At 38.6% G+C, this 17,314-nt stretch overlaps 1 protein-coding gene across 1 annotated transcript in view; it reads left to right on the plus strand.

The window, feature by feature from the left end:
* MYOM2 (myomesin 2) overlaps nucleotides 1-17,314 on the plus strand; it is a 94,515-nt gene that overhangs the window by 61,624 nt on the left and 15,577 nt on the right. Inside the window, exons 21-30 of the mRNA XM_081942328.1 lie at nucleotides 599-713; nucleotides 2,689-2,845; nucleotides 2,942-3,048; nucleotides 4,803-4,847; nucleotides 5,526-5,662; nucleotides 8,866-9,010; nucleotides 9,115-9,174; nucleotides 11,080-11,147; nucleotides 12,690-12,803; nucleotides 16,270-16,357. Coding sequence (XP_081798454.1) covers nucleotides 599-713; nucleotides 2,689-2,845; nucleotides 2,942-3,048; nucleotides 4,803-4,847; nucleotides 5,526-5,662; nucleotides 8,866-9,010; nucleotides 9,115-9,174; nucleotides 11,080-11,147; nucleotides 12,690-12,803; nucleotides 16,270-16,357 — 1,036 coding nt within the window. The remainder of the gene's footprint in view (nucleotides 1-598; nucleotides 714-2,688; nucleotides 2,846-2,941; nucleotides 3,049-4,802; nucleotides 4,848-5,525; nucleotides 5,663-8,865; nucleotides 9,011-9,114; nucleotides 9,175-11,079; nucleotides 11,148-12,689; nucleotides 12,804-16,269; nucleotides 16,358-17,314) is intronic.

The raw sequence follows: 17,314 nt of genomic DNA on the forward strand, positions 1-17,314 counted from the left end.
CTGCAGTCCAGAACATGGTCACTAAACCTTTGAAACTCAATACTGTCTAACAGATGCAGCCCATGAAAGCCAATGTCAACTGACTTTTTTATTTGTTATTTTTTAAACAATAAATTTAACTGCCAAATATTCATTATTTCTCCTTCATTACTATGGCTCTCCTAACCCTTTGTTAATCAGCATTGTGTTTGCTTTTTCTTGTTACAATTTTTTTTTTATGTGCAAGATAAAGGAAGGGAAGATTTTGGATTTCCAAGTTTGCAAAAATGCATTTGATGGAGGCCCCAAATCAAGAAAGACATGTGGTGATTGTTCCAAGCAGATTCCTTTACTGTTCCACACCTGCAGACAGAATCTTGCCAAAATGAACACCATCTATCTGCATCTACTGCATATACTCTGAGAATTATTAAAGAGGGGCTGTCTTCACCCTCTTTCTTTCACATAAAACATATGGACATCTTACTCCCCTCCCTCCTGGGAATCTAGCTCCTCACTACATTCCATTACAGTACAAGAGGAAACTCTTCCACTATCTCTTAAGTTTTATCGACTACATATGTGTCCTATTAAATTTTCCTTGTGTATCTTCTTTCAGGTCACAGAGTTACATGAAGGCAAACGCTACTTGTTTCGAGTTCGCCCAGTGAACAATGCTGGCATAGGGAAGCCGTCTGATATTTCTGAAGCTGTCCTTGTACAGGCTAAGCCTGGTAAGAAATAGGTTCTTTTTTTCCTGAAATGTAGAGCTCACACTGTCAGATTTGTTTTCTCCTAAAGCAGAGTTTTAAAAATCTTTCATTCTTTTCCAGCCATTTAAAGTTTGCAAACGTTGGTAGGTTGATATCAGAATTGATCAGGACCACATTCTCACCCAGATGTTCCCACAGCCACATATAGTAGAAACAGCTAATCATGTAAAAGACCATAAATATGACCACCTGCCATGGAGTACCCAAAGTTGAGGAGTTTTCCAGAAAACAGAGCTGCTACCCAAACTTTATCACCTAAAACATGGCTGAATATGCAAGGATTAAGAAATCCAAAACACGGTATTCAAAAGCCTCCATCTCCCCTTCAGCTTTTATTTTAACCTTGGGTTCCTTCTGTTCCAACTTATCAAGAGATTTGTGGATCCATTTCAAAGAAGAAAATTACCCATTTCCCCATTCAAATTTGTCACAGGGCACATTAGGACAGGGAATTTGCTGGGAATGATACCTTCAAAAGGATGAGGAGCCACAGCAAGATGCAAAAATCCATACTGTGTAGCACCCATAATTTCTTCTACCTGCACAGATGATGAGATGATGGGTCACTCGGTATGGCAGCGGGTTAAGCGTGCTGGTAACTATGGCAGGCACTGAAGCTGTTACGAGGCTAACAAGACTAGGAGTATTGCAAGGACACTGAATCAAGCAATGTCACAATTCTTTGCACTCTGCCTGTCTCTGGCATTTGATTCTGTGAATATGCTGGATGAAGTATTACCAGCTTCAGCAGCTCTGTGTTTTATTTATTTTTCTGTAAAGAATTCTAAAATTAAGTTGCCTTTCTTTTTTGATTTGTGATTTCTATGAATTCTTTCAGATTACAGCAGGAATGTGAAAAAATTTAGAGAAAGTTTGGACTAATTAAAGTCAATAAGGCCTTCATGGATTCAATACAATACAATACAATAGCAGAGTTGGAAGGGACCTTGGAGGTCTTCTAGTCCAACCCCCTGCCTAGGCAGGAAACCCTATATCATTTCAGACAAATGGCTATCCAACATCTTAAAGACTTCCAGTGTTGGGGCATTCACAACCTCTGGAGGCAAGCTGTTCCACTGATTAATTGTTCTAACTGTCAGGAACTTTTTCCTCAGTTCTAAGTTGCTTCTCTCCTTGATTAGTTTCCACCAATTGCTTCTTGTTCTGCCCACAGGTGCTTTGGAGAATAGTTTGACTCCCTCTTCTTTGTGGCAACCCCTGAGATATTGGAACACTGCTATCATGTCTCCCCTAGTCCTTCTTTCTCTTAAGCTAGACATACCCAGTTCCTGCAACCGTTCTTCATATATTTTAGTCTCCAGTCCTCTAATCATCTTTGTTGCTCTTCTCTGCACTCTTTCTAGAGTCTCCACATCTTTTTTACATTGTGGCGACCAAAACTGAATGCAGTATTCCAAGTGTGGCCTTACCAAGGCCTTATAAAGTGGTATTAACACTTCACGTGATCTTGATTCTATCCCTCTGTTGATGCAGCCTAGAACTGTGTTGGCTTTTTTGGCAGCTGCTGCACACTGCTGGCTCATATTTAAATGGTTGTCCACTAGGACTCCAAGATCCCTTTCACATTTACTACTGTTGAGCAAGGTACAATCTATACCTGTGCATTTTGTTTTTCTTGCCTAAATGTAGAACTTTACTTTTTTCACCATTGAATTCATTTTGTTAGTGCCCAATGTTCAAGTTTGTCAAGATCTTTCTGTATCTTAAGCCTATCTTCTGGTCTGTTGGCTATTCCTGCCATCTTGGTGTCATCTGCAAATTTGATGAGTTCCTCATTTATCCCCTCATCCAGATCATTGATGAAGATGTTGAAGAGTACTGGGCCTAAAACAGAGCCTTGGGGTACTCAAGATTCAGATTTGGGGAAAACAAACAATACTTACAGTATATTCTGAACTACAATCCTGCCTTATAGGTACAAAGGAGATCAATGCTGGTGTGGATGAGGAAGGCAATATTTATCTTGAGTTTGACTGCAAAGAAATGACAGATGCTTCTCATTTTACCTGGAGTAAATTCTATGAAGAGATAGATGATTCTGATAAATTTAATATTGACACTATTGGAGATCAGTAAGTGCATCAGATCCTTTATGAATGTTTTTAAATGTATGGTTTGTTTTAGAAAAATTACTAATCTTGCTTTTAAAAAAAACACATATATTTCAGCTCTAAACTCTATTTTAAAAATCCTGACAAAGATGATTTGGGAACTTACTCCGTTGCTGTTAGTGATACTGATGGGGTCTCATCTAGTTTCATTATGGACGAAGAAGGTAAAAACAAAATTTATATTTTCTTATTAACCTGCACATTTGAGTAAAGCTGCCATCTGCATTTTCTTGTTTCTTTGCCTGAAAGGATTTGAAACTTCTTTAGAGGAAAAAAAAAACTCTTTACAAAATAAATAGCCTATGGAATTGGCATTTTTGCTTTGTAAATATGCCGTAATATTTTACAATCAAAGTCTTCCATAGGGTTTCCTTGTTATAACCACAAAGTTTTAAAGGATTATTCCTTCAAGACATTACTGTATTGAATAGAATAGAAAATAGAACAGAACAGAAATAGAATAGAATAGAAAATAGAACAGAACAGAAAATAAAATAGAATAGAATAGAACAAAACAGAACAAAGAATAGAATGAAATGGAATAGAATAGAATAGAATTCTTTATTGGCCAAGTGTGATTGGACACACAAGGAATTTATTTTTGGCATATATGCTCTCAGTGTACATAAAAGAAAAGATACATCTGTCAAGAATCATAGGGTACAACACTTAATGATAGTCATAGGGTACAAATAAGCATTCAGGAAACAATCAATATCATTATAAATCGTAATGAATGCAAGCAACAAAGTTACAGTCCTGCAGTCATAAGTGGGAGAAGATGGGTGATAGGAACGATGAGAAGGCTAATAGTAATAGTAATGCAGCCTTATAGTAATAGTAATGAAAGCCAACCTTTACCAACTTCTGTATCTCAGAGGGAGTAATATCTCTCTGTTCCTATAGATGAGTAAAACTTTTAAATGGGCTGGCTTGCTTCTAATAAAGATAGAAATGAGAGCAAAACATTTGTGTGTTTCACTAGTTAATTTTGTCATTTCTTTGTTATTTGAAAATTGGCACACCCTGCAATTGCTTCCATTTCCCGAGACTTGATTAGCAATTCTAATATGTTAAGTCTTGCTAATCCTGGTCTCCGGTGCTTTGCACAATTTTTGTGAGAGCTTACTGACAGTTACTACATATACTACAAAAACATTTTCTCTCCACCAGATTCCATGTTTTTGCTGGAATGAGACCCCCTTTTAAAAAAATGATACGCTATGGAATTATGCTGGCAGATAAAACAAGATATAGATAACATTACTGAACCTGTGGATATTTTACCTCATATTTACATTTTAGTGCATTTCTTTATAATTAAAATATGGGTCATTATTTTTAAACTCTTTGTGTTGCCTTTGACTATTATGATAAGCTATGATTTAGCACAAGAATGTGTCTACATTTCCTGGAAATGGTATTTTCTTCACTTTTTATTGGAGCTGTAAGAAGTTCAAAAATTATTGCTTCGTTATCTGAGCTATAACCAACATCAATTATAGTTGCTTTAATAACCCAGTTTTGAAAACAGTGGTTGAATGGTAGTTTGTTTCTATTAGACCATAATTAAAATAAAGCATTCAGTGGTTGGTTGATACAACTAAAATGAAGTCGTAATGGTAGTGCTTCTTTAGGTTTTATCCAAGGGGATGGCTACACATTGGGGATGCAGCTAAGCTGGATTCTATTGCAAGATAGTTTATCATGAAGGTTTGATCCTTTCATAGGATGGTTTGTCATGATATCAGAATCCAAACTTTGCCTCTTTTTCAAGACTTGAATTTTCACACTTGTGTTCCTTTATTGAGCTAAAGTTTCTTGGTATTGCATAGATTCGTAATTTTTTAAAACTAATGTTTAGTTTGACGATCTACATATATTAAAACAATAGGTTAAAATTTGCTCTTCATTTCAGAGCTTGAACATTTGATGACACTAAGCCGTGAAATCAAGAATCCAAGTAAGTAGGAGGCTTGAATCTAATGTGCAGTCCCCGAAGTAATGCATTTGTACACGGTGATTGAAGTAAAGCAATAAAAACCTTTTTGGTAGAACAGCTTGCTTATCCTTCTATTAATTAAATGCAAATATTAGTTTCTATTTAAAGGAGATCTTCTTCACTATTGCAAATGTATTTGGATGAATGGAGTCAGATGGAATATATCTAATATTTGCTAGATTATGTATTTACCGTAAGAGCCGTAAATGGCGCAATAAATGCAGCTGGAATTTGTGTCCTTAATCATGCAGAACTTTTCTTAATACATACCTGTGATACAGATAGAAGAAAATATTTGTAGCTCAGGGTTGAACTGTGGAGTCCTTGGTGCCCTTTGACCTTGGTTGTTTTCTTGCAGACGTGCCATTACTCAACTAGTTAACATCATGAGTGCATAGATGATGATGATCAATGATGATGTTACCTAGTTGGGTAATGAAACATCTGCAAGAAAACCACCATGCTCAGATAACACCAAAGAAACACCATAAACATGTGAAAACACATTGGAAATGTTCTAAAGCTTTCACTGTATTTCTATTGTGTGTTGATTAAGATTTTTAGAAGTGCCACGCTACTGGCACTGACGTTTTGGATAGGTCTTCATGGAGTTGCTTTATATATGCTGTTTCCTTCTAGCTATTCCTTTGAAGTCTGAATTAGCCTATGAGATTTTGGACAAAGGAGAAGTGCGTTTCTGGATTCAGACTGAGAGCCTTTCATCTGAGGCCACCTATCGATTTATAATCAATGATAGTGAAGTTTCCAATAGTGATGTAAGTTTAGAATTTGGATGATATAAAGCAAAACTTGGGAAAAGTAGTCCAATTCGGTCATGAAAGACCGAATGCAATGCAATATTTTATTGTGTGTGTATATAGTGACAACATTATAACTCAACAAAAAAAACCATACTTTTTAAAAAGGACAATCACATGTTAAAATGTTTTAAATGAAATGGCAGCATTAAAAAAAAAAACTCTTCTTACCACCACAATTGAACTCAAAATGTCCATTCCATTCCATTTCAATGCCTGGAATTAAATGTACAAATAGGAGTGGTCTTAGCGGCACCAATATATTTAAAAATGCACATACATTTCCCCCCTTTTCTTTACGGAAAAGGTTTTATAATGCTAGTTACATGAAAAGCTTTTTAGGTCTCATGAAATATCCTTTCATTTCATTGCACTGTTCTATTGTATAGAGACAGGTCTAAAGAAGAACCATTCTGCATTATAAAATTGTAACTTGCTTACTTTTCATACCCTTAGTGGAGTCCTAATCCTGACTGACAGTATTGGTTGATTTTTGTTGTTTGCATTTCCAGTGCGAATAAACTCTTTCATTTCTCCCTTCTTTTCTAACTTCTATATTTTTTTGCAACACTACAAAAGCTTTGGCATCAGAGCCACTGCTTTTCTTTTCAAAGTGCCTTATATTATTTTACCTCTTCAATTAACACACCTTAAGGAGATATTTGCATTTGGAGATGAACTATATTTTTTGGGTAGAAATTCACATATAAGCTTGCATTTGTGGCTGCCATAAAACCATTGAATTTCCTCTTACTTCATAATGGCTGTTATCAGAAACCTCATTCTTTGTAGGTAGTCCTCAATTACCACCAGAATTTCCATCATAAGCCACTGTGTTCATAAATCATGCTGGACCCAATTTTATGACATTTTTTTGTAGTGGTCATTAAGCAAATCACTTGTGAAGTAAATCACAAGGCTGTTAAGCGAATCCAGCTTCCCGTTGATCGCAATCCACGATTATGCGATCGCAAGAGATTGTGACTGGTCATAAATGCAAGATGGTTGCCAATGCCCGAATGGCAGTCACATGATCACAGGGGCGGTGTGACAGTTGTTAGAGCAAGTATAGGACATGCCACTTTTTCCAAGGCTGCTGTAACTTTGAACTACTGTTAAATGAACAGTAGTAAGCTGTGGATATTGTATCCTACAGATAGCTCCTGATTACTTTAGATTAAGAATTCTTCTTAATAATAATAATAATAATAATATATTTATTTCTTAGCCGCACCCTCTCCCGAAGGACTCGGGGCGGCGTACAACGAAACATTCGAAATAAATATGTAAACAAAACAAACATCTAACAAAGGTACACTAAAACATACATACATACATAAGGAGGAGATCGATTGATAAAAACAATTAAAATACTGTATTTAAAACCCCTAGAAATTAAATATAATTAAAATACCCAGTTAAAAACCCGTCAGGAGCGATATGGTTAAATCAAAGTTGCCATTGGACCAAATAGATACTTTTCAATAAGATTCTAAGTGGAACACAAGTCTTTTGCTTTTCCTTTGAAATATATTTTTTAAATAAAAATGTATCGTTAAAAGAAGATGAATTTTATTAACATCTCTAGTTAGTAGTTTTCATCTTGTGAACTGGGGCTACAAAACAGAAGAAATGCTACATGCAAACATTACATGAACAATGAATTGTGTTTCTTTTTGGCTAGCTTGTTGAACTACAGCATTCCACTTCATTGGCTCATCCAACAAGGACTATTGGGAATTTATACTAGTCAACTATAACTAGTGGCCCAAACTTTCCCCATCCCAATGCAGAAAGATTACAGTTAAAGTTAGAGGCTCCCATAGAGCAGGGGTGTCCAAACTTGGCAACTTAAAGACTTGTGGACTTCAACACCCAGAATTCCCCAGCCACTCTTAAAGTTCCCAAGTCTGGAGGCCCCTGCCCTAGGTCAAAGTTGTCATAACTGTGGGTGTCACCTGGCAATGTAGCCCCACCGTCTTTGGTATGCTTAGAAGATGTTTTCAGTATCTGTTAAAAAAGGGGATGAACTTTGATTACCTGGTTATATTCACCATTTTGACTTCATATCTCTCCCCAATGAATATTCCTGGTTAATATTTTTCTTTTCTATATGAATTTAAGGACAGAATAGCTTTTCTGGGAGTTTGGTAGAATTCTCTGCTTTTTTTTTTTTAATGAAAAGCAAATTTGGTCCAAGCACTAAATGCTACTTCTATCCTACACCCAACATCATCTGAATATTCAATTTTGATTTGGGTAGTATTTTATCCTATCACTAGAGGAAAGAAATTGACATTTGTTCCCAGCAGGATTCCTGACAGATTTTTTTTTAATGCCCTTCCTGGGAACAGTTTTATGTGGCCTTAATCTAGTCATGGATTTCTTCCCCTGTGGACTAACATAGCTACGATTGTTTTTCACATAGATAAGATTAAACAAAGGCCGTACAGCATGTGCATAAATCAGTTCCCTGCTGTGCAAGTATCTAAAATGGAGCCTGGGGCCTTATAAAATTGCAATAGCCATTTGAAGCAGCTCTCAATTCTCATACCGTCTAAAAAAGGAACGTTTCGAGATAGTGAAGGGGAAAACCTGATAAGTAAATTTGGTGGGATTTTTTTTGAAAAAGAGAGAGAGAGAGAGAGAGAGAGAGAGAGAGGGAGAGAGAGAGGGGGGGGAGAGGGGGAGAGAGAGGGAGAGAGGGAGAGAGAGGGAACGAGACCCCGACCTCGTTTTTACAGAAGTGGCAAATAGGGTGGACAGATCCATAGATGTGATCCATAGGATGCCACCATTTTTAACTTCTGTGGACCTCTCTTCATATTTAAGAGGTCCCTAAGGGGATGTATGTAAGTGCACTAATGTGCCTATTGTCCCTATCATCTTTTAATTCTCTTCTTTTGCTTGTTCAAATTTGTAATTTTTGTTGGATGAATAAAAAAACAAATAACACACACCCACACACACACACACACACAAGCTCCTTAAACTCTGTCTACTCCTTAAAAGAGATTAAGGTACTGTAGTTATAATTCCCACCGATTTATTAATTTTGTCTCCGAGATTTCAATCAGTCTGCCAGCCCGTTTCATCCTGTGACAATTCTCGGCTGTAGCTATCCTGTGCCTGAGATGACCTTTCACCTATCTAATTTCCAGACACATAAGATTAAGTGTGACCATGCAACGGGCACGATTGAGATGGTTATGGACCACTTTACTCTTGAAAATGAAGGTACCTACACGGTTCAGCTCCAAGATGGGAAAGCCAAGGGTCAGTCCTCTTTGGTTCTCATTGGTGACGGTAAGTTGCCTGAATTTTTTGACCTGGAATGTTATGTGATAAATTTTCTGTCTTTTGGAATATCTGATGGATCCATTTATTCCTTCTCTTCTGTCCTTTTTCAGCTTTTAAGGCTGTTTTGGCTGAGGCCCAATTGCAGAGAAAGGAATTCCTGAGGAAACAAGGTAAAATGAGATCAGCTGAAGAATAGTTCCCCCCCCCCCCATTTTTTTTGGATGGCAGGAACATTCTGTAAAAACAATGCATATCCTTAATTCACTCTGGGATTAGTGAGGTTTACACAACACTTTATAGTAATCAATGCTTCGCACAATTGGGCCTACAAAAGAAAACAGTAATGGCCCACATGCTGAATTTAATGTGGTTGGATTATATCCTTTTGTCAATTTTATGTTTCTTATGATTCATTTCTAATGTATGCCCATCCTATAGTAAATAAATTCAGTATCCTTCTGCTTCACCCGAAGCATTTGCCATTGTTACCATAAGGTAAGCAGTTTAATAGTAATAACATCGGATTATGATTTGCTCCCAAGCTCTTTTTTGGGAAGACAAAACTAAAAAATAATATAGGAGCTTCATGCAGAATACAGGAAATATAATTCCAAGTCAATGTGTGTCAGTGCAGCAAAAGATAATATTTGGCACTGTCTTTTTGTTTACTTGTCTCTCATGCATTTAGTTTTCCTATATTTTAGAAATTTCCTTCCTTCCTTCCTTCCTCTTACATTTTGCTTAGAATTTTGTGTTTAAAAAGCCAATATTTTATTCATGGATACTGAATAGAATAGAATAGAATAGAATAGTCCAATTTCTTCTTTAAAACTTCCAGTGTTGGAGAATTCACAACTTCTGGAGGCAAATTGTTCCACTGGTTAATTGTTCTAACTAATGTTTGTAAAGAGAAATGTTAAATTACCATAATTTAATCCAAGACTGTGCATTTCCGCCCCTCAGAATGAGGACCATCTTTGGCCTTTGAGTAATATGGAGAAACTGCTGGATGGAACCAAAATAGAACTTTTTCTGGTTTCCTTAAGCTTTATAATTTACTCATATAATTATTCTCTAGTCCTGTGTTCACTAACTGTCCTGCCTTTTCACGCAAAACATTGCAAGCTATTATCATTCCAGGACTTCTGGGAATCCAGGTGAACCTGGAACCTCAGAGTTTGCTCATCTGCTTTATTTTATTCCCATTCTAAAGCCTACCCTGAACATCCATCTGCACATTTTTTTCTGTTCTTATGTCAATAACAGGGAGCCTCTTATTTCACTTGCGATCTGTGGCTGATCTCCATTGTCACCCTAGACACAAGGAGCTCTCAGATATGTTATTCCAGTGGTTCTGTTTCTCCTCTAACAGAATCTCTTGCAAATTACACAGGGTTTCTGGCACACAGCATTTTGATACACCCAACTGCAATAATGTGTGCACCCCAAATCCAGAGAAAAATAAGACAATGAATTCTGATTCTTTGGATTCTGCCAGAGGGACTTTCTAGGGTACAAAGGAGAGTCAAAATTTCCTCAGTTCATAATTCAGAGCTAACTTGGGTGAGCTTAGAATATGTTTATGGTATAAGGAAGGAACGAAGGCTAACATTCCTACGCTGAGCTGTTTTTCTAATGCGGAACAGTAATGCCTTTATTACCGTAGGAGCTTTTAAAGTTGATAATCAGTATTCAACATATGATTGTTTCTCCTCAGTGGACTCAGTTGCTGAAAGGCACATGGGTTGTGGGATTGCAGTTTTAACATCTTAGTTTGAAATTGGAATAATGAACTCGGCTATCTTTTTCCTTAGTTTTTATAGAAAACTAGCATTTCTCAAACATTTATTTGTTTTTGCTGAAGAACTGGATCAGTCCGACAAACTTTCTCTACTCACAAATTCTAGGATTCTTTTCATTTAATAAGTAGCTTTCCTTATGTGGCCATTTATGTAAGGACTAGAAACTAGGTGTGTTCACTTAATGAGCAATCTCTTTCCAGTTTTATTTTTCCTGTCATATTTATTAATTCTCTGAAGATCTGAATATGGCATATTTACCATTTCTTCTTCTAGGTCCTCATTTTGAGGAGTTTTTGCACTGGGAAGTTTCTGATGAATGTGAAGTCCGGCTGCTGTGTAAGGTGAACAATTATTTTTGGATGCATTTTAACAAAATTGCTTTCCAAAGGGGCACAAAATATGTCATGTCTTACAACCAGAGTATGAATTTAAAACAAAGGTATGCTCTCTCTTTATGAAACATTTTGTAATTTGGGACTGTTTTGCAGAAACCACAGAATGAGCTAACACACTAAAACAAATGAACTCCTGCTTATGCTAATCAAATAAGCTTAAGCATATTTGCAGTATAATCACATGCATATTATCTCTGAATAAATCCCATAAAGTGCAATAGAATAATGAAAAAAAAAAGTATTCCGGATTGCAGCACCAAAGTATTAATTCTACCCATCTTTAATGCTAAATATCTCTTCAAAGTATGCATGCACACATGTACACATACATACAAACACATACATATATACACTCTAAAATACGTTATAACTTTTGAAAGGGGCCTCATTTGATTAACCGAGATACTTACTTGACTCCTGTATTTATTTTGAAGTTAAGAAGGTACCGTTTTTGTCAGATCTCCAAATTATTAGAATTTGGGGTGTTTCACTTTCTGCCTGCTTCCCATCTTCTGATAGTTTGCCTCAGAGCCATGGTTTTATGCCAGTGACGGGCTTCAAAAAGTTTAGCAAGGGGTTCTCTGCCCAGTTGCTGGGGGGGGCATGATGGGCGTGGCCTACTTGGCCTCCTGCCAATGTGGGGGGCATTTTTGCCCTCGTCAGACTCCAGAGGGCCTTTTCTGACCTTCACGAACTTCCGGTGGGCCTGCTTTTTGCCCTCCCCAAGCCTCCGCACATGCCCTGCACTTACCTGCATCCAAAACAGGCCATGTGGGGACTCCTGGGAGGGGAGGGGTGGGTGGGGCCAGCCAGGAGCGGGATTCTGCACAGAATCTTAGCTAGAGGTTCTCCCGAACCCCTGCAAACCCCCAGTAGCCCAACTCTATTTAAATAAAATTGCTGATTGCAGAGCTATGTTATGGAATGCAGAGGGATATTATCCATGGCCTTTGTAACATGATCAAGTGCACATATCAATGGACTAAACCCTAATTATGAGACAAACAGATGATCCTTGAAAGACCATGTGTATCCTACTATTTGTGGCACTACCACAAGCCACAAAACAGTATTGTAGTTGGGGAGAAGCAGGAGCACACCTGCTGATTCAAATATTCTTTTTTTTTTTAGTCTGCTAGCTACAGACTCATTTATGCAGCGATGCAGGTATATTGTATTTTTAAAATAAAGATTGCACAGAGCAAACCTCACAACCTGGCTGCACGGTTTCTGAAGTTTGCTGTTGTTTTTGGAGAGGGGCAATTCCACACACATCTACACAACTGAGCAAGGATTCAGTTTTTAAAATAAAAATAGTGTCCTTATTCACAGCTACACAGATATCCCTTCCCTTTCACCTGAACACAAAATGGGGGGAAAAATAGGCTTTCTTTTGACTTATCAAGACCACAAGCCACAGAGAACTAACTATAGTCTCTGGCTCTTGGGATGGGATTTTTCACTGTGTTTCCTGTTGTCCTTATTCAGGTGGCAAATACCAAGAAGGAGACTTTTATGCAGTGGTACCGAGATGGAGCTGGGATGGATCTCAAAGAGCCACCCGATTTTCAAAAAGGCGTTTGCTTCCTGACTATTCCAAAGGTATGAATACAATGGACCTAATGGTGCCTCTAGATAGCTCAAAACCATAGAGTTGTATTTCCTGGATAGTGTAAAAGCAAAAGTTGCATTCTTGCTAATGTTCACTACTTCCTCTCCCCGTGTGTGGCAGGTGCAGGTTATATTTTAAACAAATGTCAGCCAGCTTACACGACACCTTTTTAGTCATTAATAAAAATATTGTGTTAATAACTTAAGGAAGTTAATAGCCTCCATAGTGAAGGCTTTAAGGATGAGCCTCAGTGTGTTATTGCAGCTGGCAAAAAAGCCACTGCAGTCCTGGGCTGCATCAACAGATAACATCATCAAGATCTCAGGAAGTAACAGTACTATTCTATACTGCACTGGTGAGGTCGCACTTGGTATACTGCAACCACTTATGGTTAAGATAAAGTTTCCCCTGCACATGTGTGCTAGTCATTTCTGGCTCTAGGATGGTGCTCATCTCCGTTTCTAAGACAAGGAGCCAGCGCTGTCCGAAAATGTCTCCGTGGTCATGTGACCAGCATGACTAAATGCTGAAAGTGGACGGAACACTGTTACCTTCCCACCAAAGTGGTCCCTATTTTTCTACTTGCATTTTTTTACATGCTTTCAAACTGCTAGGTGGGCAGAAGCTGGGACAAGAAATGGGAGCTCACTCTGTTACACGGTGCTAGGGATTCAAACTGCTGAACCTCTGATTGAAAAGCTCAGCATCTTAGCCCCTGAGCCACCGCATCCCTAAAAAGGGAAAGGTACAATGTGCTAAAATGCAAAGTGATATTTATCTTGGTGCCTATCCCCCCCCCCCCCTTTTTGTGATGAGCTATTTTGCTGTGCTTTCAAACTGCTAGGTTGGCAGAAGCTGGGACAAGTAACGGGAGTTCACTCCATTATGCAGCACTAGGGATTTGAACCGCTGAACTGCCAACCTTCTGATTGACAAGCTCAGCGTCTTAGCCCCTGAGCCACTGCATCCCTTTGCCACTTGTGGTTACCACAATACAAAAATGATGTTGAGGCCCTAGAACAGCGATGACAAACCTTTTTTGTCTCGTGTGCCATAAGTGGGGGGAGCGCAGGGGGGATCGTGTGCAGACGTGCCGCACCCATAATGCAATGCGCGGCCCCCAGTGCGTATGCACGCACTACAGGCACTCCCCCTCCCATTTTTACATGCTTTTTTCACCCTCCCCAGGCTCCAGAGGCTTTATAGGAGCCTGGGGAGGGCGAAAACAGCCTCCCCCGCCCCCCTGGATGCCCTCCGGAGGCATCAGCGAAGCCTCCGGACAGTCCCTGAAGCCTTTGGAGCACTCAAAATGATCCTCCGAGCAAACCGGAAGTGACTTCAGGGACCGTCCGGAGGCTTCCCTGACGCCTCCGGAGGGCTTCCGGGGGGGTGGGGGAGGCTGTTTTCACCCTCCCCAGGGTCCTATAAAGCCTCTGGAGCCTGGGGAGGGCGAAAAATGGCTTTAAAAAGGGTGAACTCAGCTGGCCAGCAAGCACATGCGCGCTGCCAGCTGACAGGGCAGCACCTCGCGTGCCATAGGTTCGCCATCACTGCCCTAGAAAGTGTTCTGAGAAGAGTTACAAAGATAATAAAGGATCTGGAAGCTAAATTGCTAAGAGGAATATATAGCCAAATCAAGAAAAGGCTCAGCGGAGGCCTGATAGCAGTCTTTCAATACTTGAAGGATTGGCCCAGGGAATAAGGGATTGATTTATTGCCTGTGGCACCTGAGGGCAAGATAAGAAGGAATGGGTGGAAGCTCATAAGAGGGAGAGCCAATATGAAACTAAGGAAGAATCACCTGACAATGAGAAAGATTAATAAATGGAACAGCTCATCTCCTGGAGTTGTCTGTGCTCCATCACCGAAGGTTTTCAAGAAAACAATTGGACAATCATTTGTCCTGGGTGGTATAAGGACTTCTGCCTTGGGCAGGAGGTTGGACTAAAAGCAGTGGTGGGATTCAAATAATTTAACAACCAGTTCTCTGCCCTAAGGATTTCTTCCAACAACTACTCAGAAAGTTAACAACCGTTCTCCTGAAGTGGTGCGAACTGGCTGAATCCCATCCCTGACTAAAAGACTTCCAAGGTCTCTTCCAGCCCTATGATGTTACAATTCTATGGAGGCAGATATATAAAAACATGGACAGTCCTCTTGTTCCACCTGTGGATAAAAATGTTGCCCTCAGTGCAGACAGAGAGTGGTTGGATTTACCAAAGTTTTAGTAACAACAATGTACTTGACTATAGAAGCCACAACTAGACTTGGAGAATCATGTTTTAATTGTGTCAAAATGTTTGCCTGACTTTTTGAAACAACAAACATTCTGAAAGTCTATTTAAAAGAGGCAAAAGAGCTCCATGACACCTCTTTCAACTCTCTGGAAGTATGTCTCCGGGCTTATTTGTTCTCCAGCTTTGTTTTTACGATACTCTTTCTTCAGTGGTACATAAGCAGTTTTATTTGCTTTATGATTCCCTTTTAACTTTAGTCAATTTTTACAACCTACACCTTTACTGACTTCTAGCTTTCTCATTATCAAAAAGGTATAGCTACTGAAACAAAATAAGATCTTTACCTTATTTAACAGACCACCAAATATTCCCAACCTTTTAGATTTCTATTTTTGTTCAATATGCACAGTTTCTTTTGATTGCAGGATATTGTAACTCCTGCATAACATTGCTTTAAAGACCTCATTTGAAACATTTAACATTTTGGGAAGGAAGGACGGAAGGACGGAAGGAGGAAAGGAAGGAAGGAAGGAAAGAAGGAAAGAAAGAAAGAAAGAAAGAAAGATAGAAACGTGCTCTTCATGTATTCTCAGATCAGTCCTAATTACAGATATGATCAAATCAAAGTCACATATATTATCAATGATTTCTCTGGAAAAATAAAATTTATATTCAAGTCCAGAACTGAAATCACTGGGGCTAAAAGTTTTGACTGGATTATAACTGAAATTTATTGTTGATTTCAAGGCTTCCAAATGACTATGCTTACATGGATACTTTCTCTACTTCATTTTAAAGGTGGCAATTGCTAGATAATTTCTTCTGTTTTAGATGAAAATGGATAATAATGGATGTAAACAGAAAATGAGAAGACATGTTCAGAAGTGCTTCTGTATCAGCATTTAATACCTGATTGCCTTTCTGTCAAAATGAGTAAATCCCTGAGCTTTATCAAGTCATTTGTGATTTATATAGATTATGCTCATTTAGGATGCCTTTTGAATTAAAAAGTGTGATCGGCAGCTTAGTTCATTTTAAGCGGAAGGTGTTAAATAATTGCCTCAGCTCGCTAGGCCCACATTGGGAATCTACTCATGTCATTTCTGCTGCGGCAAAATTCCAACTAAATTTGCTTTCTGATAGAGGAAATGTAACCTGACTGTAAATGGTTTTCATTAATTTTCATGTCATAATAATGTTACTGTATTTTTCCTCCTAGCTGTCCAAAAAGGACCAAGGTGAATATAAGGCAACGCTGTCAGATGACAGAGGCCAGGATATATCTGAACTTGATGTATCAGGGAAAGGTAAGGCCACATTTTGAGCAAGTGAAAGGTTCATTATTTAGCCTGAAACATGAAAAAGGGTTTAATTTAGCTACCGTTGACCGGAAGGGGGACATCCAGTTACCTTCCAGATATTTTGAATGCCACTGGCAGAAATGTCTTTCCAATGGCCATATAGGTTGGCCTGGAAAATCCTAAAATGGAAGATCACAGGAATGAAGTAGTATTTTCCCTTCTCTTAAAGTATACAATGTGAATATTCCTCTGTGCTCCATCTAGTGTAGACAGGTCCCACAAAATATTTCTCACGGCTCTATAGCACTTTACCTCAGACCATCAAGAATGTTTCTTTCCTTTAAAAGTGAAGGCAGTAGCCTTTGGATTTTTGACTTGGGATGGAGAAAGGAGATTTACCAAGCACAGAAGAAGCCAGAAATCCAGTAGAAGCTGCTTCAGCATTGCCATTACCATCCTTTGTATGTTGAACCACATAGAACCACATAGAACTGCTGACATTCATGCATCTGCAATTACCCACAACCTCTTTGGCAATTCCCACAATTCAGGAAAGCTGAAGAAGCACAACGTATTTGGTGATCCGAAATTCTTCGTAATTGTCTTCTCACATGGCACCGCAGCTTTCCATCTGTTGTGGTTGTTCTTATATGAGCACCTCACAAGATTTAGGGTCTGTTTTCTCATGCCTTTAAATCTAAAATACAGGTTTTAGAAAAGTGTGGCATCTTTCAGGTCTGTTGGGGTCTGTAATTTCCTCCTGTTGCTTGCAACAACCTCATGGAAATATTTACAATATTTCAGAGTGGTATTCATGTGGTGTCTGCTGATACACACAAACTAAGATAGTTCGAATTAAAATTAATCAAGTTATTGGAGAGACTCAGTCATTGTGTCACATTATTGTGTGAACTAGATAGTTCATGAAATATAGAGTGGTTTATTGGACAACCTATGGCATGG

Source organism: Natrix helvetica (assembly GCF_964273705.1).
Source record: "Natrix helvetica genome assembly, chromosome: 2".
Lineage (NCBI taxonomy): Eukaryota > Metazoa > Chordata > Lepidosauria > Squamata > Natricidae > Natrix > Natrix helvetica.